We start from the raw sequence: 26876 nt of genomic DNA, 5'->3' as shown, positions 1-26876 counted from the left end.
TATTTATACATGATTGATAACTATGATAGTTCGCTTCTCGGAAATGGGTTCATCATCAGGATCGTTCATAATTATTTGTAAATTAGTTTAAAGTGTCAAATCCCGAATGTCTTGAATCTTGTTCACTCTGGTCTGGTGTTTCTCAATCCGCAACACTCTTTCTAATTTTGATGATCATCACTAAACGTCCTACTTGCCATATTATGAGTTGATCATACTTTTTGTCCACTTATAAGCCCCCTCGTCTTGGTTCATGTTGTAATATCCCTTTAAGCTCTCACCTTTTCCAGGATTAATACATGATAAATGAATACACCATTATCTCCCTTTGTGTCAGTTTGGACGCAGGAAGTCCACGATACCAGCCGAGGTCTGATCCACTATCCAGTACATGAGCCATATCCTTTACGGCGGGAGAAAACTTTCTGGTTTGTTTAATTTCATGGATACGGGATAAGTTCTTAATTGAAACCAAAGATGAGAGCTAATCCTACTCCTAGTCATGTATTCCCGGGCATGTATTAATCCACATTGTATAAATGGCCGCGTGCAATATTATGATAGAAAATCGATTTTTGTTTTTTTAATTGATGTGTACAGTTATTACAGTTTTAAATCACTACATGTCACGGTCCAGCCAGCGTGGAGAGGCTTTTAAAAAAAACTTTCAAAAAGTTTAGGATTACACATGGTTAATTCGTTAGCATCTTTAGTCTGAATATCTGTTTTCGGAGAAATTTAACAAGGCTGAAATACGGTAATCGTGGTTTATCTGTCCAGCAAAACGGTTTACCTTAATTTTATCAAGGTAGATCTTTATGCGAGCTGGTGGAAAGCGATTTGAACATCTAAATAACAGAAAACCGTCTTCCGAATCTTTTGAGATAATTTTGATTTTTCTACTGCAGTCCATAATCATACGAAAATATAAAATGTATAAAGGTATGGTGAAAATGTTCTTCTTTGGTAGGACTATAATGGCCGTTCCATCAACTCATCAAACCTCGCTAGAAAAGTTCAGTCTCTTTCACACATTACGTCATCGCTTCAACCTTTCGTGTGATAATTATACTCGTCATAATATATACTCAACATGTCCATTGAAAAAAATATACGAGTTGGATTTCTAACGCGGTAAAGCCGTAAAATAGTGAAATCTGTTTGAGGATCACCGCTTCCCTGACAATATTTTATCGTAAACTTGCAACGAAGATGGAGTAAAATAATTGCCATTCGTGGAATTGTGAAGGATAGCTGTGCCGATTTTCACGCGGCGCCGTTGTCCTGTCTTAAAGATGAATTTTTTGTCTTAACTCATCCTTCAATTGCATAACGCATGCATCATGGATGTTGGAAGGTATAACTGACAGATGGTGGAGGACTATCAGGAATAGTCTAAAGCTCCGAAGCTAAGGTGCCAGCCGGATTGTTATACGTGGATTTGATACATTCCTTGCGACTGGGATGGTGAGAATAACGAGCAAGATCTAATTGAATGAGTGAGTAATGGTTTGGACTTCATTTGACATATGAACGGTCAAAAAGCGGTCAAAAATGCGGGTAGTTAAAAGTTATTAACAAGAGCATATAGCTTATTGGGTCCTTAGCTCTAAGCCATGCATGAGGCAGAGAGGGGACAGACAGGCAGACGGGCAGACAGCACGACAGTCAGACAGATAGACACACAGACACACTGACAGACCAAGCAGGAAACCAAGACCAACAGACCCGGGCCGACAGAGACGTAGATATAGAAGCTGAAGTTACATGCACAATGTGGTACCAGGAAACGGAAAAAGCACATTATATGACTAGCCTTGTCTAGGCTATATTGTTGGTATTAACCCTGGAATTATGGAAACTTTTGGGCCTCATAACTGCTAAATTGTTGGTCTAAACTTCCAAACTTAGTATATAAAAGTATACATATTTAGAATGGCAAAGACTTGATAAATTCATCTGTGAGGTCAAATTTGGGCCAAAATGCTTATTTTGGCCCAAAATCCACCAAAAATGGTTTTTTTGGCCCACTTCTTTTTCGTAACAAAAAATTATTGGGCCATTTTTTTTATTATCATTAATTTTTTTAAACTAGATAAAAATATCTAGGAACCATTTTATCATCATTATTATTATTATTATTTTGAATTTTGACCAACTGAGAAATTTGCACCAAAAATGGTCAAAAAATCTAGTTTTTAAAAATTAATAAAAAAAAATTGGCCTTTTTGTTACGTTGAACGATTATATGATGCGAGCGTATAGCGAGTAGGACATTTTGCATATTTGAACGTTTCTGTATAGGAGTGAAGGTTTTTCCTGAGCCTTTTAGAGTGTGTTATTTAAAAGGTGCCCCGTGTGCTCAAATTTGCTCCCCCCTCTAGGCCTGCCAAAACATATTTCCCCTATACCCCCCCCCCCCCCCACGTGCGCATTATTTATGCACAACCTCTTATTTGTTTTTGTTTTCTTTAGGCCTATATGATTGTCTGTTTGCTTATTTTACCAAGACAATCAAAATAATAAAACTCTGTCGTGTTGTGGCATATTCACAGTCACGGTCTGTGCATCATGTTGTAACCTCCCGGCAACCGGGATGTTCATTTTGTAACGAGTTAATTGGAAGATGAACGCGTCTATTAATTAGCAGTATCTTATTTATCATGATCAGTGAAGCATTAATTCAAAGCAATTAATTAGTGACGTGGTTGTCGAATTCCCACGGCATAGGATATGTGGGGTTTTAGTGTGCCAATATTGGGCAATCATTTTAAACTTATAAAGTCGCAATCGGTTTAATTTTTGTAAAGTCTATTATTATTTCTTTTATACATGTAGGCCTACGCTGTAACCCATATTTTGAGAGTTTAAATGTAACAATAGTTTTAAATATGGAATTGTACAGTTTCATGACCATCATGAATCAGCATGAAAGATGTATTAAAATGAGTAACAAGTCTAGTATTGGTTCAGGGGTTCTTAAGATATAACTCTTGACATTTTGAGAAAATATTGCAGAACTTGGAACTTTTTATGTTGAAACCTATGGCCCTGCACTGTCGCCAGCTTCGTTTCTGAACAGATATACGAAAATACAGAAAACGGACAGAAACCCAGACGATAATAATTATTGCAAATTATATTTTAAAAAAAGACAACAGCAATAGCATTGAGTGAACATACGCTTAAATTGGTGATGCTGGTAATGCCAGGAAGTGGAAAGCACACATTGGCTCCACTGTTGCAGACTGGAACCGTTGAATTCGTCCTATAATGTGGTGGTGGGGGAGGAGGGGTGGTGTAACATTATAGCATTATAATCAAAGAAATATGAAATATAAAGCATATCTATTGTTTGGTTTGAAGTAAGGTTATCATGCCGTTTGCAGTCTTCACAGTTGTGATTTGAAGAATAGACAAAAGAAAACGACCGGATGAGAGGATTTGGAAACTCTGACAATTGAGTCATGAATGCTGAACACACTGTCGGGACAATCTGTCATGCTCTGCTATCTGCTTTGGATATCATCAAGGACGACGTGTGGGACGACATCAGGGAAACAGAGCTCAGAGGTTATATCTCAGACATCAGTGCAAAATACAAATAAACATAATAAATACCAAGACAACATTATCTCTTTCAGTGATAAACTTGAAGCTTGTAAAACGGTTGTCAAATAAACTGTGATGTAAAATGAGTTTCCAATGACTGTGAAACTGTAAAGGATTATAGAAGTCTATAGGTAAGGGCCCAAAAATAAATGCTTAAAACATTTATCGCCAATTATTATAAACTCTCTATACTGATAATGACCGAGAACTTAGTATACCGAAATGTTACAAAGTAGACATATGTGACCCAACATGAGTAAATGAGGCGCATTGAGGGAAAATATCTAAAAATATGCATATTTTTGTAATCTGCATTAACTAATGAACATTTTGATACCATACAGCATTTCTATCAAAAGTATAATAAATGATTTAAAATCCTTTTGCTCCTATTTTTACCTCGTCTCACATTTCATACTTATTTGTCAAAATGGTGTTGTCGCATAAATGCGCCTCAATAACTCATATTGGGTCACATATAGTAGCCCTGCACAGTTTTTGTAATATAGAAATACCGTAAACGTTCGCCTAATGGCACTATGGCAGTATGGGCTCCCTTGGCATAACTGGAATTTTAGGCACAATCTAAAAGAGCCCTCCCGTAAAAATCTCACCAGCAAGTAAGGGCACGTACCCTTAATTCTTTCTGGGATTTTCAAGGGAAGGAGATCTCTATTTGTATATGAAATTTACCCCTATAGGCAAAGGAGCCCATGTGCGCCATTAGGCGAACGTTTACGGTATATCCAATAGTCCTATAGGCCTATTTAGGGAAGACCCTCATCAAAAACACCTATTTATAGTCATATTTCATTGTCATTCCAGGTAAAAGAGCAGATGTTTTCTTTTTCTTTCGCATACTTTTTATTCCACAAAATAATTAGCTTTTATCATGTTATCTCCACAGCAAATTGTAATAAATCAAGTGCCTATTTTTTGTAATAAATTTTCATCTAATTTGCATAAAAAATTAAAAAGGTGTTTCTAGATATAAACACATTTCCCCAAAATGATGATTTTTCTTTTATAGTCGGTACACTCTGTGGACCCCATTTGTCAATGGATTTCTATGAAATTTGCACGGAATGTGTATCAAGTCATTTGTCAAAAAATGTTGGAATTAGATTTTAGATTTTTTTTTCAATTTTGATATCTGAGCCCAATTGAAATGCGATTTTTAAAAAAAATTTTGGCCCAAAATTTTTTTTAGACAAAATCTAACTCCCAACGTTTCCTAGATATGACCTCCCTCTCTTTCATCTAAAAAAAAATCTAGTTCCCAGCTCATTTCACTGGGTCCATAGACTGCCCTGAAATTTGACGCCTTCAAATCCAAGATGGCCGCCAATGAAATATGCAAATTAGGTGATTTTATTTTATTGACCCAAAGGTCCTACAGACTAAATTTGGTGATCATAGCTCACCTTTATTAAAGAAAAGGTGATTTTGATGAGGGTCTTCCTCAAGCAAGTAAGTATAGATCTGCTTTTCTGCTTAATAATCATGATACTTAGGCTATGCGTCTGCTGTACTTTAAAGTTCGCTAGTCCGAAAGCTCGCTACTATACATAAACCATACTGACCCTAACTCTAACCCTAACTTTCTGACAGTGGCGACGGAAGCATTAAGGGGGGGGGTGCATATTTTGTGCCGGTTTTATTGGGACATTTGCTATTTTAGCAAACAATGAAGGTTGAATTTTGGTATTGAATGGGCTAGTAGTGCGCGGGAAGTGTCAAAAATTGTGCAACCTTACCCTATTTCGGCCCAAAACATGATGTTTTTAGGATAAATAAAGGAAGATGCACATGACAATTCTTGCTTTTAATTTTAGCCTATATAGGGCCTATCGTGATTTTCAGGGGAGTCGTCCCCCATGAAAAAAAATTATGGAGAACGTATCCTCTCCGTTCCCCTTCTTCCGCCGCATAGGCCTATATGCTTTTGGACCTGCGAACGTTTTTCAGTTTTCGACAAGCGAACCTTGGGACTAGAAGGAAGGCCGTCAAGGCTCTACTCATGGTCTGGGACTCGATATACATGTAACGTGCACTGTATACGCGCGCTTTCCACTTCCTGGCATTACTTTTCCTGGAACCGTTTTTTCCTACCGTCGATAGTATAGGCCTACATGGTATATGGATACAGGATTTGGAGTAGTGGCGTTGCCAGGGGCAAGGGGGGGGGGTAGGCTGCAATCTTGGCTTGTTCCACCTCATTCCCCCAGTAAAAATAAAACATCAAGGCAAATGTATGTATAATAGGCCTAAACAACACTGACTAAAATTCGGCCAAGCTACAAATCCCTTTGGTGAAGGCGGTATAGACTTTTACAGGACAGGCAAGTGGACACAATCGGGCGTAGGCCTATTACCTGATCATGATCGGAACCGACTGTAATGAGGTCTTTTATCATGGGTCATCTTCCCCGCTTTTCCAGATGATTTTTTTTGACATTAACCAGCGTGCCAATATGCTGCCTATAAACCATTAGGCCTATACACCTATCCGACTTCGCCATTACTGCGGTGTCCCCGATGTAAAACTGCGGTGTCCCGAGGTCGGGGGTTCTATCCATTATTTATTGTGTGCTATACAGAATTGTACCCGGGAATTATACACAGAGTGATATTCAATACACAATCATGAGTATTGAATTACGAATTAAATTTCCCGCTCTGGTACATCTGTGTTGCCGTCAATAGAGGGCCAAATACAGTAAACGCTTCTCGGATTGGTGTATACAATGTAGTATAGGCCTATGTACCAACTATATAAAGGACTTATTCCGGCCAAAACAAAATCGCTTCCCATCAGCAAACATTACTGGGCCAATACTGGACTCCGTAATTGGGCCGATTCATGTTTGCACACCGGCGTCGGACTGGGCCAGTAGGGGCCTACTGGTTGTAAACTGGACACAAGTAAAAATTACCATTTGAAGCTTGCTCTCTCTTTTTCCCCTTTCTCTCTTACTCTTTAATGACTCCCGCTCTCTTACCCACACACTGGCATGTTCAGCCAGAAAATATAATTTTGTCCCGTTACAACCAGTACTGGCCCAGTCCGATGCCGGTGTGTAAACATGAATCGGCCCAATACCGGTGTCCTGTATCGGCCCAGTATTGGCCCAGTACTACATTTGCTGGGTTTTAGCATATGCCTACCAAGTCTGCGTTTCTTTGTTTCCTCTGTATTGTTTATATTATTTGTGTCTCGATATGTGTGTATGCCTGTTTCGTTTCTGTCTGTCTGTCTCGTTCTCCCACCCCTCTCGTTCTACTCTCTTAAACTGGACGTCATTTTAAGTCTCGCCGTTTTTTGTCCGGTGTGGCGTGCCATACTATACACCTCTCAAAAGGGAAGTTAAAACGATGGTTCAAATTAACTCCAGTATATTTTTCGTTTTATTATGTATAATAATGAAGCTCATAAATTATATATTGTTTACAAATGATGATTCGCACCAATAAAATGTAGGTTCTCTCATCTCATGCCGATGTAGCGAATAGAAGATGATCCGTGGAAGAGATAAATATCTCAATTTATCTGAGATGTTGCTACTTCCGTTAACCTTTGGAGGCATATGCACACCACCAAATGAATTGTGCAGTGTTTCTAGATTAGATTTTTTTTAAAATCTTGTGGACCTTTCTTTAGCTATGAGACATTTGTCATATCTTATCAGTCTATATGCCCAATAAACATGATAAATAATCATTTCCCAGCAAACACAAAACGTTTTCGACATCATTCGCAAAAGGTTATAAAAGTTTGTCAGAAAACGTTTAAATGTCGGGTTATATAAAGGGTATATTAAGAGTATAAAACGGTTTTATAACCTTAAAAACATTTTTTGATAATCTACTGCTCAGCAAATAAAAATGTTTTACAGAAAACGTTTAAATGTCGGGTTATATAAAGGGTATAAAAACGTTTTAATAACATTCCAAAAACATTCTTGAAAACTTGATACAAAACATTCTAAACAGAATGTTAAATGTTTGCCCAAAATATTTGCAATAACGTTTTAAAAACGTTTTCACGACCTTTATATAACCCGACATTTAAATGTTATTAAAATGTTTTGAAAAAAAACATTTTAAGAACATTTCTGTTTTTGTGTTTGCTGGGTTGGTCATTGTCATAATTATTATGTTCATAATATTAAGGCAGTGATCGTAGTTTTTCTTTCCATGATGTATAGATCAGCATGCTATATAGCTAGTTGATATCATCGGAATCCGAGTGTGTTTTCACACTGACACAAATGACCATATACGGGTATTCCCCGGAAAGAGCCCCCTTTTGGGATTTCGCAGACCCCATAAATTTGACCAAAATAGAGCTCCGAAAGACCCTTGATTTAGATAATTCCCGGGGGGGCACTTGAATATGAAAGTGACGTACCTGTGCCCACCACCACCAGCGTACGAAACTAGGGGTCTATCGGTGTAGAAATTTTCAGAAAAAAGGGGTCATTCGGTGATGTCCAAAATGGGGTGATTTTGTATGGGATCGCCCAAAATTTCACATCATCACCTGATCATTGACAATCAAAAATAGCCTTTTACCCAATTTCACGGTACAAAATAGACAAAACGCATTTATTGTTTACAAAATGCGCGCGAAGCGCACCGAAATTTCAATTTTGATGAAAATTGTTAAATAAAGGGGGTCATTCAGTGTAGGCTATTGGGTGTAGGATTTGCCAAAAATATGTGGGTCATTTCATGGGCACATGACGTACCGGTATGTCAATATATGGGAGTGCCCCCGGGGGACAATTGGCTCGAAAAGACCCTGAAATTGTTCATGCCTCACATTTCTGTTTTATTTAGGCGAACCAGAAAGCCAAGACCCTTGATATTCAGTGTTCGTAGCTCCAAAAAAGACCCTCTTTTACCGGTATATATGCCGTCAGCTCCCAAAGACCCACCATACACCTCAAAATTCCGGGGGAATATTATAGGCCTAACCACCAAAAATTTATGATGTGCCCACCCCGCCCTCCGGTGATGTGGGCAAAACGAAGAAAGGTGACTTCCAACAAGTCAAAAGGGAAACATTAAAAAATGGCTTAATGCTAAATATCTTCTAAATTTTCACTGTGTCCAGCATCCATCATCTCACAAGGGGCACACCGACATCGTCCGGTTAATAACTATTTTACACAGCAGAGACACTGAAATGAATACCCGGGATCGATACACGTAAATGTGCTATGCACGATTTGATATTCAGACAATAAATCTTTGGATACCGGGCAGGGCTGTCAACTCTCACGCATTGGCCGTGAGTCTCACGCATTGGGTCACTTTCTCACGGTCTCACGCCAAGGTAGTATAATCTCACGCCAAGGTAGTAAAGCTCACGCAAAAAGCTGGAAAATGAGTAAAATCTCAAGCATCGTCATGAATAATTTGTTGCTCCTACCCCCCCGCTTGTCACATTCCCTGACTCGTGGAAGCAGTCTAAAAGCTGATGACCATTGACCTCATCATGGCGTATATACATGCTCACTCACACACAGAGAGGTCGATTACCAGGCTATTGTCAGTAGCCTTAGTCGGATGTCCCTCGGCTCATTATGCGTGGCTGTGGATGCAACCTATACCATGGCGATTTCTGCCATGAAGATATCGGGGCGATGACACTGTGAGGGGTGGCATGATGTACAGACAGGGGGAAGATTGGTTACTTCACTAAACACGTATTTATAGGGAATTTAATGATCAGGCAAGGACTGGTGGTGTGCACGGGGAAGCCAGCTTAAATATGATACACAGTAAACTCTGTAGGAATACAACTGTTAATTTAATTTAGTCACTGTGTTTATGTTTAAGCAGCTTTATATTAACTGATAGTCGTAAGTTCAATTTCCTGGAAATATAGATTTATAGATTATCTGAATCAATTTGATCAAATTTATAATATTATACGTCCTCGTATATATTTCTAAACATACAATAAATATATTTGTAATACGATCTGACACTTATTACATCGTATACTGTGCATCGGCGGGGTTCTTGAATTTTGGTTTTGGGTGCATCTGCGCATATCATCTCTGCGGCTGGAGTTCTGAAGACGGAACCCTGACAATTTCAGACCTAAAATAGTATAATTTCTACAAGTTTTGCTTGAAAAATGAACAACGAAAATCGGCATTTCTTTTAGACTTGCTTACTGAGAAATTTGTCCAACGCCTCTCGTCTTTATAAACCGTTTGTTTTTAAATTGGTGATGACCTATTTAATATCAAAGATTCATGTTCTAAACCTGAGTTCTGAGTTAATAAATTGAAAAGTTATTGGTACCCTACAGGGTGGTCCAAAAAGAACTCTACCCAATTTTAAAGTTCATTTCTCGGAGTTTTGAACCGCTATGCACAACATTTCTACATAATTTAATATATATCTTCCTAAGAATATATGGTGACAAAAATAAGCGAAAGTTAAATTAACAAAATGGGGATAGTCTTATTTAAAGCAAGAGGGTCCAACATCACTTTGACGTGTAATTGTCATCTCCCTCAGTCTTATAACATGTATATAATAATGTTTTCTTCTTTTTGGTTAATTCCTCATAATTATTATGAACAACTAACAAAGAGGTCGAAAATAGCGGTGCTGATATGACCCCGGGGATCCCAGCAAACACAGAAACGTTTTTAAACAGGTTATATTTGGGGTTTTGGTTTAGATAAAAACATTTTAATAACATTAAATGTCGGGGGTTATATAAAGGTCATGAAAACGTTTTAAAATGTTTTGCATGGAAACACACTATACGACAATATTTTTAAAATGTTTTTAAAATGTTATTGTTAAATATTTTTTGCAAACATTTTTTGCCAAATATTTTGTCATTTCGTGATCCACAGCCTCATCCCCCCACTTTTCCCAAAAAAAGTTGAGATTTTTACACCACTTGATACCTCTGGCTACATAATGTTTATGTACCAAATATTTCTTGCAGATTAATTCGTTTAGCAAAAATATCGCCAAATTTGAATTTCGTTCTGGTGCACCAGAACGAAATTACAACACATTGTCTATGGAGCAGTGTAATACACATATTAAAAATCATGCATAACTCGCAAACGCAAAATCGGAATCAACTGAAATTTTGGAAATAAGCTTTTTCGTGGATATCTACTGAAAAATGTCATAAAAAGAGGATGCTAGGATCACGAAATCCTCCTTTAAATAACATTATGTTAGAATATTTGCAGTAGGTTATTTATAAATGTTTTTGAATGTTATGAAAACATTTTATACCCTTTATATGGCCGTTATATAACCCGACATTTAAACGTTTTTTGGGCAACCTTTTCTAACCATTTGCGAATGATGTCAAAACGTTTTGTGTTTGCTGGGGTATGACGCCCCTATCTCGAAAATAATGTAAAAATCTGATATTTGGTGGTTTTTACACACATTAGGCCTATAAGTTGATACATAATAATTATTAAAAAGACTAGTTAGGTCTGACGTCACTGTCAATCAAACTCCTCCATGACCCTTGATTGGTTTGTAGCGCGTAAAAGGAATCGCAGAAAATGGCGAAAAATTACGGTACTTTACAAGGCGAAAGGCATTGTTGACATGGTGGCTTCGGAAAGAAAATTTCCTATTATTCTTTTGAGATGGTTTGCATGTTTGAAGGTGCAAAACTAACAATAAGGCACGCTGTTTTACCGCCGCGTTCAGAAACTCAATCACGTACAACTTGCGAACAAATCATGATGTCAATGATACAAACTAGTCTTTTTGCTTCTGTCTTTAATACTTATTTTAAGAAGGAAACATCATACCAGTAATCACGCCAGAAAATTGATTTTAAAAGTAAGATGCTTTGGAGCATCCGTCAAGTCAAATGACAACAGAATTGACGTTCAGTCTGAATCCAATAACGCTGGCAGCACGCATTGGAAGAAAATGATAATTGTTTCTTTAAAAAATTCCTGCTGGTCATTCCGATCCTATAACCCGACAATGACTTGTTCCAAAACCTTTGCTTTGTGGTAAGGTTTGCTTTCTTTGTAGATGCCATGACTTGAGGTTCACCAACTTATAAACTTCCGAATTCCGTCCACAAAACCTGAAATAGTCCGGCAAAATAAGCGCTCAGAGGGCTGGTAAAGACCACCCGTTATAATTGACGTGCGCGTGTATTATGTAAGGCAAATTTTAAAAGGAAGCATGCACGAATTATGATTCGTACTTCGTCCCAATCACCATCATCATCATCATCATCATCATCATCATCATCATCATCATCATCATCATCATCATCATCATCATCATGTGCATCACCATCACCATCATCATTTAGGCCTATTGTCTTCGTCATCATTGTCGTCATCGTCATCGTATCATCATCGTCATCATCATGTCGCCATTATACTCGTTACTATATATCATCGTCGTCGTTGTCGCCGTTGTCATCATCATCATCATCATCATCGTCATCGTCATCATCATCATCATGTGCATCACCACCACCAATCACCATCATCGTCAGCAGCGTCGTCAATCGTCATCATCATGAGCAAGAGCAGTGACGTTGTAGCCATTTCAGAGAGGGGCCAAGGGGTGACTTTCAAAAGGGGCAACATTTAGTTGCAAAATATGCATGCAGTGGTGTAGCGTCATAGGGGAGGGGAACGTGCCCCCCCCCTCCCTCGATCTGAAAATTTAGAAATCCCATAGGAAAATTGCCGAAAAATGGCTTGTGCCCCCATGCCGTGACACCCCCCATCGATCCGAAAATTATAAAATCCAATAATAAAATAAAATGCCGAAAAATGGCTTGCCCCCTCCCCAATACAATGCCTCACGCTACGCCACTGTATATGAAGTAGGTGCGACTTCTTTTTTGCTTGTCAGTTATCAGTTTTGCGGACTAAATGGTCAAGAATTGTCACAAATGCCTAAAATATGAAATATCACCCCTGGCTGGCGCCATCTGCAGCAATGGCAGCAGCAGGAGTACAATCATCCGATCATCAACATCATCAGCAGTAGCACCCTCGTCATCATCATCAGCAGTAGCACCCTCGTCATCATCATCAGCAGCAGCACCCTCGTCATCATCATCAGCAGTAGCACCCTCGTCAACATCAGCAGTAGCACCCTCGTCATCATCATCAGCAGTAGCACCCTCGTCAACATCAGCAGTAGCACCCTCGTCATCATCATCAGCAGTATCACCCTCGTCATCATCATCAGCAGTAGCACCCTCGTCAACATCAGCAGTAGCACCCTCGTCATCATCATCAGCAGTAGCACCCTCGTCATCATCATCAGCAGTAGCACCCTCGTCATCATCATCAGCAGTAGCACCCTTGTCATCATCATCAGCAGTAGCACCCTCGTCAACATCAGCAGTAGCACTCTCGTCATCATCATCAGCAGTAGCACCCTCGTCATCATCATCAGCAGTAGCACCCTCGTCATCATCATCAGCAGTAGCACCCTCGTCAACATCAGCAGTAGCACCCTCGTCATCATCATCAGCAGTAGCACCCTCGTCATCATCATCAGCAGTAGCACCCTCGTCATCATCAACAGCAGTAACATCACTATCATCAACATCGTTAATATTGTTATTATCTTCAGCAGCATCATCCTCATCATCATCCTCGTTGTTGGCATCATCATCAGCAGCACCATTTTCGTCTTCCTCAGCAGCAGCGTCACCACCACCACCACCATCATCGGCATCATCATCATCAACATGTCATCCTTCTATAGCAGCAGCAGCATTGCCTAACACCATTGTCGACGTCATCATCATCATCATCATCTTTATCATTCTGTTGTTTATATTCCTTTTCGTCACAACATCTGCGTCATCATCGTCACCTTTAGTTACCATCATCATCTTTTTGTTCGTCATCATATCATATTAATGCCATCATCATCGTCAAAAAGTCACAAAGGTGCACCTTTCAAACGTAAAAGATGATAAAGATGACAAAAAAACTCCTCACTTATATTCGCCCATAATCTTTGAGCCTCGGTTCGGAATATGAGTTACAGTACTAGTAACCAAAAGAAAACAACTTATTGCTAAGAGGGGGCATTTAGTGATGCTATTTTTTTAAACGGTCGCTCCTTGTGGAGACACACTTGGGTCCTGATGGGACCATGCTCAAACAAAATGCTCAAGTCAGACTAAAGCCTATTAATAAAAACATGCTTTGATTTGTTCGTTCGTTTGTGTTTGGCACTTATAAAGGGGCTTGGTAGAAGTTGGTACACCAAGAAGAGGGGTAGGCCATTGTATAGCCATTTTGACTCGCCTTTGGGGGAAACCCTCCCCTCAGCATGGGCAGATAATTACTCCTAATCAGCCTGGGAAAAACAGACAAACAAGCAAACAAACAAACAAATACACATGGGTAGATGAAAGCAAAGTGCTCATAGCCATGATGGCGAACACGGGAAGCAGCTGCGATGGTTGGTTTGATGGCTAATCAATCTTCCGGCCGAGCGGCCGGCCGGCTAATGTAATTGGATGCATGGCGGAAAGAATCAACCCGCTTCCTGGATGGAGGAGATAGGTTCATCGGAGGGTCAAGTTCAAGTCGATCGTTAGAAAATTGAAATCGACTTCCATCTTCTATCCGCATCGGAATGATCTGAATGACGGTCTTCGTTTTATCATGATTACTTGCCACCGCATAGGAGCTGACGCCCGGGAATGACGCGTATAAGGGAGGGGGGAGTCTCGAATTCGGGGACCGCCAAAACGGGGACGGACCCCTTAAAATCACCCCATAAAGCTACTGACAAATTTCTTGGGATCCACGTTTTCGAGATTGACCTAGGGTAATCTCGAAAACGGGTAGGCTATCCCTGATTTTTTTTTCTCTATTTTAGGACTGATGAGTGTCCAAATCTCGCCAATATATTCACAATGGATATACTGATATTACAAATGTGAGCTGGGGATCGGAAGGCCTTAATTTCTGAAAGTAGTAAAAACTCTTAGGCCTATGATATATATATTTGACCAACATACAAAACTTTAGGGTCCCCGTTTTCGGAGTCCCCGTTTTCGAGATAGGGTAATCTCGAAAACGGCCGGGGACCCCCAAAACGGGGACCCCATCTGTTCATAATGCTGCAAACGAACTTTGAGGGTCCCCGTTTTTAGGATCTCCGTTTTCGAGATTGACCCAGGGTATTCTCGAAAAGGTTCGAGGACCCTATTTTTTCTCTCTATTTCCCGCCAATATTCATCATGCATATATTAATATCGGGACTAATATGTGAGTTGGGGATCGGAAGGCCTTAATTTCTAAAAGTAGTAGGCCTGAAGACTTCTTTATATATTTGTCCAACATACAAAACTTTGGGCCCCGTTTTCGTGGTCCCCGTTTTCGAGATTGACCTAGGGTAATCTCGAAAACGGTGACCCCAAAATGGTGACCCCTTAAAATCTCTTCATAATGCTACAAACGCACGGTACGGGTCCCCGTTTTTAAAGTCCCCGTTTTCGAGATCACGGTCCTAGGGTAATCTCGAAAACGGGGACCCCTTAAAATCTCCTCAAAATGCTACAAACAAACATTGAGGGGCGGTCCCCGTTTTTGAGGTCCCGTTTTCGAAATTGCCGTGTACACCTTCAACCAGGAAGACCCCCCATGCATGCATGCTCTCTCTCGTGGTTTTTTGGTCACTTTTGCTGTTAACTTTTTTTGAACAATGTCATGTTGAACCACAGATGCAGATTTTTAATTTTATTCTTATATAAATAGTTTCAAAAGTTATTCATTCGCGATCCTACGTAAAATATAATATAGACCTCTCCTGACTGTCACGCATTTTGCCATTTTTTTGACAATGCAACAGGGTTGTGCTATACGTAATATATTTGTTGATGATCAAGGTACTTCAAAATAAGATTCATTCATGCGTATAATTCCATCCAGCTCACTTCAAGTTCAAGTTCATGTTTACAGTTCTTTAATTAACAAAACATCATCTTGACCAGTGCTTAATTAAATTATGAACGCACCGAGTGGGAAAATGAATCGGGAAAACAAAGAGTTTCCAGTCAAATGCTTAACTAACAGCCTGTAAAATTCGAATCGGAAATAAATTCACAATGGCGTGACCATTTATACCAGTATTAAAAATTTAAGCAAAACGGCATAATGTTGTCGATACCTTGATTGTATAAGGGGGGGCTTTGTAAATGGGCTGCGGTCCTATAGAAATCAGAATAAAGTACGATGTGTTTTTAAAAGCTTGTAAAAATCAAAACAAAAACAAACATGCCTATACTATTAACGGGACTATTAATAGTATGATATAAAACATTTAGTATCATTGCGTGACCAGTAGGCCTATAGGAGCTTATAGGCCTACCAATTTCTGCTCGGGTTTTCTCAATGGCCAGTTATGGCATAGCTCCCGGAGGAAGGGGCCGATTGCCTCCCCCCTGATGAACTTGGCTATTTGGCCCCTGTCCCTCAATACTGTTTCTCTGTAACTTTTCATTAAATCAGAAAAAAGCAAATAATCATAATAGGCGTGACTTCTTTTTTTGCTTGTCAGTTGTCAGTTTTGACAACTATGATGACCCCACACAATATTTTGCCAAAATAGTTTGTCAACGAACACAATGTGTCTTTTCATGATCAGTTATCTCGGGGTGGGGAGGGGAGGTTCTTCCTGATTGAAGGTACGAACACGTGCCATGCACGGTTTTGGTGTAGGGCCTAGGCTATATCCTTTTCAGCCATTTTGGTATATCGATGGGTACGTTTTCAGTGAGGCCAATGCGCCCAATTGGGCGTATTCTGGCAAAAAAAACCCTTAAAAGCACCCAATTTTGGCAAATTTTGACGTTGGTATAGACTATGGGTTGCCAAAAAGTAGGTAGGCCATAGAAAGTGTAGTGAGCATCCAAAAGTCTGCGTGGTAAACACCCGTGCAAAATTTTTCGAAGACCTCCTGGCTTTATAACCCCACATTTTTAAAAGTCGTGAATAATTTAAAACGTTTAATCTGAGAAAAATGTTAATAAACGTTTTAGGCCCTAGTATAAAATGTTATTAAGTTACGCTTTAGGCCCTATAAAATGTTATTAATTAAACATTTTATCCACGACTAAAACATGTATGACGTTTAAAAATATGTTTGTTTGCTGGGTGGTAGGCGAGTCTTTGGTTTTTTTTTCTTTGTCGTAGGTCTATTATTAGGCCTGCCTATAGTCACTGCTGTAAAAATTGATATCGGCCTACCGGGGAAAATCAAAATGTGACCATTCCATATCTTGCATACCGCCCTCGTGCGGCAGTTACTTCCGGAAATGAGGGATTAACAGTTCTTGTGCCTCCAGCGCAGCGTGCATAGGAAAAACTTTTTCCTGCTCGCTCGCCTGGTATTTTCAATCGTCGCCAGTGACCGGTCATTTCAGCAGATACCACTCAGTTGACTTGCGGAGCGGATGTAAGTACAGCAGGGCTCCGCATTCCGGTCTCCAATGGGAAGGATATATACCAGCCTTTGCGCTAACCTGCATCCAGCAACATAGGCCTATTTTTGACATACTGGAATATATAAATGGATATACTATATAGGCCATGATGTGAAATACTTTTTAGTATTAAACTGGATTAATTTCTCGTGGATTATTATATTAGTATGACTAGTACTACTACCAATAAAGTTGGATATACCACGTACAGTTGGACATCAGTTCCTTATGGCACTACGGGCAAGAAAGGCGTGTACGTCGATGCAAAGGTAACAATTCTAAAACTAGGGCGGCCTTCATTAACAAATTGATTGAATTTTGCAACTTATTTAATGATTGAATATGCCATCTCGAAAGTTATTTAATTTCAGAGCCTAAATTTGCAAATGTTTTTAGTACTATCTAGCTAGTAGCCTACTACTAGTACAAAGCTAGTCATAGATCGATCTAGCATGTCTAGTATAAAATTAAAAGAATATGACTGCATTTATCTTGAAATTGAATTTTTTGAAACGTACTTAATTTCTTCAACAAATTTTGATATCATGAAAACCTTGAAATGCTGTCTGCGAAAATCAGCAAATTTGAAGTCCGAGAGTAAAGCCGTCCACTAGCACTGGCCACTTCATGGAATTTCTCCTGGCATAAGATGATCATGCTATAGTGGTAGGCCTACATTGATGATGAGGGGTGTTTCACCGTTTGGGAGTGAGTATGGTCTATCAAGTCTAGGGTGGCAAAACCCAGGAAACGTACTACCCGGACACACATATATAAATAGGCCTACATGCTTTATGCTACATGGTATGGAGTTACGTAATCGGCGCATCGAGCTGTTTTAAGCCCGACTGACTGGCATGACCCTGACCTCGGGCAAACATATATAAGCCATGTTAATCCCAACCCCCTCCCATACCAAGAAAATACATTCCACTGCTTGTGTGATCAAAATGTTGATTTTATAGCTTCTTCCTAAAACTACGCGATTTATACCAAGTTATTTATACCATTTGGGCCTTATTAAACAATCACTTTCCTGAACAAGCTGAGGACCTAAATATTAAATTGTGGTCCATAACCTTTAGGCTTTAGGCCTATTGAGGTAATGAATGAACTGGTACATTATTGGTGATGGGGAGGAATACAAGTTTTTCTGGTTCCAGTATAGGCCTATAATAGGCCTACGTTCCTTGGGCCTCCATCTGTTAAAATCTGAGAACACGCAGAATAGCGAAAAAAATGTGCGAGTGACTTTTTTTACACCATGTTTTTAATTTTAATTTTTATAACTTAATACTTCATCAATTTAGCATCAGGAGAACGATCCTCGCGATTCATGCAGAATTCTTGTCTTCGGTACGTACCCGCGGATTAGCCGCGAGAGTGCATGACGACCTCGAGTTACCTGTATCAAATTAAAGTCTAGATTTATTTTTATTCTCAAGTTTAGGGGACCTACAATTTAATTCTATGTTGATTTTGTAATATTCCCCGTCTTCTGCAGACTATATAATCGACGGAAGCCTTGGATTAATTACATAGCGTTTTATGTTGCATCGATCGAATTGGAGAGCCGAAGCAAGAACATTACTCGATTTACTAACGTCTAAATGCATCCGCCGGAAAATCAATAGGCGGATTTCCGTTTTGTATGATAGACTAGTGATAAGTCTTGTGTCCATATTGTGCAGTACGAAGACGTTCTTATTAAAATTATTACAGATTCAGGATCTGTGCTCTCAGCTCCGGACTCCGGCACACAACTGCAACTTAATTACGATATACAAAACGATATAGTAAATAAAATAGACATGAGCTGATGATGGATGCAATTTACAATAAAATATACCTTTACAACAAAGCTTTAATTTTAAATAAAAACAATGAGTTGATAAAAACCTGCAGAAGAATAACTCGTGAAAACCATCACAAAAATATATAGCATCCCTTCCTCGTTTGTTTGTATACCAAAGATGATAGAAAATCCTGGTATTTAATAGCATGTAGATCACCGTGATTGCTAGGGAAAAAACACCCAAGAGCAGCAACAGAGGAGCAAATAAATGGCCATTGCATCGAATTCGTGTTTTAATTTATTTAGGGCCTACATAGACTCTAAATGTTCTCCAATAGCATGTCATTAGATATTGTAAATTGCGGTACAAAATTCTTCCAAAAATCCCAAAATTCTTCCCCCAAACGGATCGCATGCATCTTGAGGTTATTCTTGAGCTTTGCATGACTGCACATGTGCACGAGACCACAGTGGCATGAGACTGACTTGTTGAATGTTGCGGCCGGGCGGGGTTTTGACAGACCATGAAAGTCTTATGCAAAGTCTAATATATAATTGCAAAGACACCTCTTGAAAAGTTGTTATAGAAGAAGAGTTTATTGACAATCACCAAACATTATGGTATAATCAACAATAAAGACAATAACACAAACTTGTACAATAGACCTATATAAACTATAAGAAGTAAATATCTCAAGAAATACTCATACTTTACCAGATCTAACATCAAAACATGATTGAACGAAATTGGTTACTATTTTCAGAACATCATAATCTGAAGCACCCATAATTAACAAGAATATGTCATTCAATGACATATCATTACAGTGTAACATCTTATTCATGTTAGAAAGGAAGTGCAAACGTTGTTCATTGTATAGACCACACTCCATAACAAAATGATATTCATCTTCAATCTTATTTGCGTCACAATGAACACAAAGTCTGTCTTCAATTAAAGTTTTTGGCGAGGTATGTCGACCTGACTCAATTCTAAGAGAATGGCAACTAATTCTAAGGTTAGTGAATGCTAATCTACGTTTACGATTAAACATAACAGTATAATTTTCTTTACAAAATTGTTGTTTAAAAGTACAATAAGTCCTCAGTTTAGGTTGAGAATTTGAAGTAACAAATTTCCACTGAGTATTATATAAAAGTTCTAGACCAGTGGTAATAGTTTTAGAAATACTAGATGAACTACACGCATTGGGTTTGTCCCAAATATCATCCCTATTGATAACAGAAAGAACCTTTTTAATACCAAGTGACCATGTAAAACTGTTGCTATTATTAGACAGTTTAGACAGTTTTCTGTTTTCAACAAGAGCATCAATAACTAGTTTGTTACTATAACTATTTTGCATACATAAATCATTCAAATGCCACCAGTATTTAACCGAAAGGTTAAGCATAAAAATCAAAAGAGGAAAACTACCTAAGTCACCCTTACAGCATGATTTGTAGTCTTTCGGTGGACACCTAAAATAAGCTTACATACTTTAACATGTAGAATTTCACTAGGTAATTTATCACATAATTGAATAAAATTATCATCCTTTAAGTTCTTTAGCATATAAGGTGCCCAAACCTCACATCCATAGGCTAGAATTGGTTGATAATAGAATCCTATTATTCCATATTGGCGACTGGATTATTGTTTACCAACACGTATCCTGTGGCGTGTGTGTCTATTTGATTATAGATCAGTCGCAAAGCCCATCACAACAAAGTATAATTCATCACCACCCGGGTTGACTTTGCTCATTTGACTTTTGTTTTGATTTGGGGCAATAAGGATAATGAGTTATTAAATATTGAATGGTCTGTAGTCCAGACAGGCCTGCGTCTTGTGAATAGTCCGTTTTATTATGCTAAAATATCTTGTTTGCCATATTTGCAATGTGGCTAGAATATTGGCTCCCTCACCCACCATGCGTTTACTTTCTAGACGCAAAACATTAGACCTAAACACACTGAGTACAAAAACACCTGAGTGAACCGCCAACGCCTCCATTTGAACTGTTTTAAAAGTTTTTATTTTGTGTTTGCTTCAAACATCAGACATACAAACGTTAATGAATAATAAACACAGCTGTTTTATCAATCAAATAAATATTTAGGCCTGACTTTGCTAAATTTTGTTGTCTGTCCCTGAAGAAGAGCAGTTTATCTGCTCGAAACGTCGGTTGTTTTTTGTCTGTTTGGTTTTGTTTGTCTGCTCCAGGTTATTTTGTACTGTTTTGCTGACACTTCTGTGGGCTCTGAAATTGGCCATTTTTGGCCATCGAACTTTGCCTGTTTTGGTACCTACATTGGTTGTTTGGTTTACCGAGTGTGCACAGTGATTTACATCATTGATCCTTGTTGTTTTTGCAGGTTTAGCACTTTTGTGAGCCTTGGAACTGGTAATTTTTGGCTATCGAACTTTGCCTACTTCCTATGCCTACATTTGCTGGTTTTGCCCCCACCCCTGCATATCATGTATTTTACATATTTCCCCACATCAAGTTGGTGTACCTTGCTCGTTTTCTTTTCTACAACAGAAATGATTGAAATGAAAATAAACAGGCCTAGGCCTACTGGAGACTAAAAATAGAACAATCCGTTTTAAAAGCTTCAAAATTGGCCGTAGGGGCAGACTCATTCTCGGATACGGTATCTTCCAGGGTCTATGATTTCACATGCATAGACTCTAGTATGAATAGGCCTACAGGCCACATAAAATTATTTTGTTGGGTTCTTGTCCAGAGAATACTTAGTATTAATGAATTGACGATGGAGCTAATTGGATTGAGGTTATTCCCTTCAATGTAGGCTGTAGCATTGCAATGTTCGAGGAAAGCGAGTAGCCTACCCCCCCAAAAAAAAAAGACTTGAAAGTGATTATGTTGATATGTTCTCTAATTGATAATAATTTATTTAGCTGTTACCATGTATAAAGTCTTCAAAGTTTTGAAAAATACCACGGTTGGCATTGTGCTAGCTGGATGTCTAAAACATCTAAAGATCTCTTTCTAAATAATCGTGGTGGGCCTATTGGATATTTTAAAGATCAAAGCAGTCAATATAAAGACAACCTTGATTACAATGTATGTTTGTTGATCTATTTGAATTATATGTTCACAGAAAAACAAACTTCAGATCTTCTCATGATGTTGGTCCCACCCTTGCCACCAGAACTTGAATAGCAGTTCGTATAGAAAATACCTAATAGAAATGGATGATATAGCCTATTAAATTGAATCTTGGCCTTAAAATTAGAAAATGCCATGTTACCGTACACATTCTGGAAGCTTCTGGAGTTAGTTTTGGCATAGGGCTAGGCCCTATGCTATAAGGCCAATATATAGCGAGCAATGAAGGATTTTCATTTCCTAGGTTTTCATGAGGTCTCGATGGGTTAAATCGCTTCCAAAATTGCTCAAACGCACTTTAAAATGCATGCAGCAACCAAAAGAGAGAACCCCCTCACCCCTCAGGACATCTTCTCTGTGAAAATGTTCTACCTGATAGGCCTACTACACGTGTACACTTGATTTATCGAATGTAGTTCATGTTCTCTGGATGTGTAGGCCTCTCCAGCAACCACAGTGTGCCAGTGGTTCCAGGTTCTTTTTCGATTGACTCCCATGTATCCCATATATTATTTTCATGCGAAATAAAACGTCTGTGGTTTGAACTTTGTCAATGATCCCTTGCATTTGTCAAATCACGACCGCTGTGTATTGCAATCCGAGTCAAACTTCTAGTAGTATATTACCCGGGCCGTGTATATTCACTATTGAACGAAACGGGTCCCGTTTGTTTTTGATAAACTGTGAAAAAAAAATGAACGTATACGATAAAGACCGGAAACGTCTGCTCGTAAAGGATTAGGGGCGCAGCAAATCATTTTTCTTGGCAGAGTATAGTATTACTACACGATTTATATAATGGGGGTTACCCAGTTGATGCATTCAATTATGGTCATAATCTTACATCAAATGCAATAATTTATTCCACATAAAATCGTTTTGTTATCATAAATGGTAACATCGTCCGAAATTTAGGCTGGTAAAATACACGGAATAGTAAGAAAATCAAAAGCACTATGCGCAATCGAAAAGGCAACACCCCTATTGGAAATAATACGGCAACCCAGCCGACCAACACGCCCCTGTATAGATCGCCGTATCAATATGTACTGAAGATAGGAAAATAACCTGTGCCGTCCCTATATTCTGGCTACGTGGTGACTGTGCTTGTGTGCCCTATGTAAACGCAGACTTTTGGACCATGACATATTGTTGCAAACAATTTTGCTCAAGTGATATTTTATGGCGAAGAAGTGGAAGCATGTAACTGATGGGACTTAATTCTTGCTTAGGACTAAATCTTAACGACTTGGGATCTTATTTTACGGAATAAATCGTTGTATGCGAATGAGAAACTTAAAACACAGGTAGGTTCAAGGGGCCATGCACAGTACAGAGGGGTTTTGCAGTGCTGTGTACAGTTCCGGCCGGGTAGTCGCTTCGTTCAATACAGCGGATATGAGTTCTTGTAAATATCTTATTGAATGGAACATGTTGAATGGCGAACGAGCGTCAGCGAGGTCGAATTTACGGTACCCAAATTTTGATAAGATGTGTGTGCAAACGCTTTGTAGGGCCTATGTCGTGCAGATTCGTGTTCGGTTTTAAAGCGAGATATGACGCCAGATACTGTTGCAAATAAATAGCGGCGACATGTTTTACTGTAAGATTCAAAATTGAAGTCTTGTCAAACTCGTCATGCTCGTGTTTTAATCAAATTATCATGATTGTATTTAATCGTGAGGTGTAAGAAAGTAGTTGCTGGTATGGTGAAGAAATGTTGTCATACGTAGACTTACAGCCATGACAGCAGCGTACTCAGTTTTAAAAGTACGATAGTACTAGTAGTTTTTAAAATACATGCTGCATGCAAATATTACATTTTGCAACTGGTACTATATAAATATATATTGCACAGTGCGGTCAACTACCTCGAAGACATGGAAATTTCATACGATGGCAACACTACACTAACACGTGTCAATTTCAATCACACATTCATCATGGATGCAGGCGGGCGGGTAAAAAAGAAAATTTAATTAGCGCCAAGGAAGCGAGCTAAACCTGAGCATATTTATTAACACGGTCACATAGATCGCATCCGATTCCGGTATCACTGCCGATATCATTTGAACAGCGGAAGTTGGAGATAATATTGAAATACTTGAAGTTGCATATAATTGCTTTACTACTTTTTTGGCACCATCAAATTGCGAAGTCATTCTTCCTGCAGGTTTAATACTATTCCAGGATGACATCCACGTATCAGCGGAACTGAGTACTGGAAGTCAACGTAGATGATCTAGAACTGGGAATCTTCACTATTAAAGACTTCTATATCCTTCAAATTCCAATGCCATTATACTTTAATACCATACAAATGTGTTCATGTGCAGATTTCCATGTTGCAAAACAGGTCAGAGCTCAAAACCCTCGGGCTCAAACCACAGACCCTATGCCAGGCAGCATGCAGCAGTATAAATTACATAACCGTCAAGGTCTTTCATTGCTGTGTTTTGAGCATTTGCAATGACCTCCATCCAGACTCCCAAACCTAAAATTACTACCCAGCCCCCCCTTGATATAGTATCTAATGCTGCATGTAGTAATGGTGCGTCCCTAACAAAAAAATGGACTTTCTTCAACAAATTTAAACTGTGGTGACTGCTGAGGTCTATATATTGTGAGAGGGACTAGTGTACATGTAGTACCAGGTAGTTGACACATGGTTTATTTTAGTGAACAAAATTTGCCTTTTTCAGAATTGTTTGTTAAATTGGGACACAGAAAAGTTTCACTGGTTGATACATGGTTTATTTTACAGAACAAAGTTTGCTTCTATTTCAGAATTTTGTGTTAAATCATAGACAGTAGAACGTCAGAAAAGTTTCATATTAAATCAAGAATCCCCTTATCCCCTCCATATTGGTGGACACACTAGGATCCACAACATGCTCATCTATCAGGGGTGCAGTTCTTTAACCTCAATACATTTGTACATTCATTGAATGACCTTTGGAAATTTGGGTACAAAAACTCATACTCTGCAACTTGAGGTCAAATTTTGCACTATGATTGTTTAATTGAGGTTAGAGAACTATGCCATTGGGATGAGGTCATTGTGTTCCATAGTGACAGTATCTGGGATTTGGGATCAAGTAACCATGGTAACACCTGCCATTAACATATTTTTCTTCTTGTTTGCTCTCTTTCAGAGTTTATGGAAAACCGGCTTGCCACATGTTGCATCCATGGCCGAAGATGGAAGCGGGGGTGTAATCGCTAGGCAGCCAGTGGGGTCCCTTCGGGGACTCTTCAGGAGTCGTTCTAGTGACCAGCCTTCCCGTCCTGAGCTAGCTGCATTGGAAGGAAGTCCTGGTGTTCAGGCTGTTGCCAATGACTATACAGACCCTCCGGAAGGCAGGGAAAAGACCTGCTGTAAAGGTGGTAACAATAATGATGCGGATTCAGGCAACTCATCAAGTAATCCATTAATTGGAACTAATACTAGTAATAGAACTCCTCACAATTCTTCTTCTTCAACGAGAACTAGTCTTCTTATAGTGTCTGATGGACAACATGGAAAGACTAAAGTGGTGAAAGTAGTGAAAAGAGAACCTAGTAGAACTAGCACCACAAGTGCCTCCAGTACTACACCACAACACGTGGATAGCAAAGAGCCGTACCCCTGTCAGGTTTGCGGAGGGTGTCGGTGCGACAAGTGTCGGTCAAGAACTGAATTGCCCAAGGTTCGCCTTTGCAATGGCCGTTGCCTCTGCTCAGCGGAGAACACTTTAGAATACTGTTCGTGTTTAGTCTGTGTCAAAACAACTTTCTATCACTGTACGGACAGTGAGAACGAAGAGAATTACGCTCTTGTAGACGATCCATGCTCATGTTCGTCTGACCGCTGTTGTTTAAGATGGTCAGTCATGGGAGTAATGTCAGTTTTCATGCCATGTCTATGGCTTTATGTCCCTGGACGGATGTGCATCTTTGGGTGCAAGAGGTGTTATGCTCAAGGAAGACACGGGTGCAAATGCAAGGACTCTGCGGATTACACGTGACATAGCACCTGCCCCCAACCCAGGGGACAGATGACCTATAAGCAACGAAGAACGGAAGGAAGTGAAAGAGTCGCGCCACAGTAATGATAATGTTGTCTGGAAAATGTTAAATCGTGGAATGTATTTAAATCGAACAGCAATGGTTCCTCCGCTATCTTAGGATACACACCTAAACCGGATAATGGATTAACCTGTTGCCATGGTTACTTATATGTGTTGTTGTTAAAATGTAAGAATTTGTTACCTGTGCTTTCCCTCTGGATGTCTGTAAAGCCTCCAGTTTTAATGCTCTCTTTCTAAGTAATTGTGATATTGCATATTTTTAAGATCAAACCAGTCAATAGAAGATCAACCTTGATTATGATTGTTTATGTTTGTTTACCTGTTTGCATTTATGTTGACAGAAAAACAAACTTTTGATCTTTTCATGTTGGTCCCACCCTTGCCACCAGAATAGCAGTTCATAGAAAATGCCTAAATGGTTAGCAATTTGGGCCTTGGATTAGAAAATGGCATGTACTTGTGTAGCAAAATTACTGGAGTAAGTTTTGCTTTATTGGGTCTGCACTCTGGAAACAAGCTTGTAGTAACCTGCTGGAGCAAATTGTAAAACAGAATGTGTAAATCAATCTGTGATGAAATAGAAAGCATGCTTTAAGAACATGGCAAGCAAGCAATTTGTGTTCAGGTACATCAATGTCAAATGTGTGTGTATTCCGAAAACATGCCACATGCATGTATGCGCATTGTTTTTCTAATTCAAACGCCTAGCTGCTTATTTTGATCTATTTAAAATGGTTAGCTTTATCATGTTTTTTGTGTAA

The 26876-nt window shown here is 39.1% G+C and overlaps 1 protein-coding gene across 3 annotated transcripts; it reads left to right on the top strand.

Annotated features, from left to right (window-relative positions):
- The first annotated feature begins 1098 nt into the window (after nucleotides 1-1098).
- Nucleotides 1099-26876, top strand: LOC140161059 (uncharacterized). Of its 3 annotated transcripts, none has more exons than XM_072184448.1 (2): nucleotides 1099-1499; nucleotides 25201-26876. In XM_072184448.1, exon 2 carries the CDS (start codon nucleotides 25237-25239, stop codon nucleotides 26050-26052), a length of 816 nt encoding a protein of 271 aa, XP_072040549.1. In that variant the 5' UTR covers nucleotides 1099-1499; nucleotides 25201-25236; the 3' UTR covers nucleotides 26053-26876. The 3 variants fall into 3 exon arrangements, with proteins under 3 accessions (XP_072040549.1, XP_072040547.1, XP_072040548.1); XM_072184446.1 differs by lacking the exon at nucleotides 1099-1499 and adding an exon at nucleotides 17046-17382; XM_072184447.1 differs by lacking the exon at nucleotides 1099-1499 and adding an exon at nucleotides 23098-23352.

This window comes from Amphiura filiformis, chromosome 9 (assembly GCF_039555335.1).
Source record: "Amphiura filiformis chromosome 9, Afil_fr2py, whole genome shotgun sequence".
NCBI classification, from domain to species: Eukaryota; Metazoa; Echinodermata; class Ophiuroidea; order Amphilepidida; family Amphiuridae; genus Amphiura; species Amphiura filiformis.
Note: the sequence above shows the minus strand (reverse complement) of the source record. Positions and strands in the feature narration are given on the sequence as shown.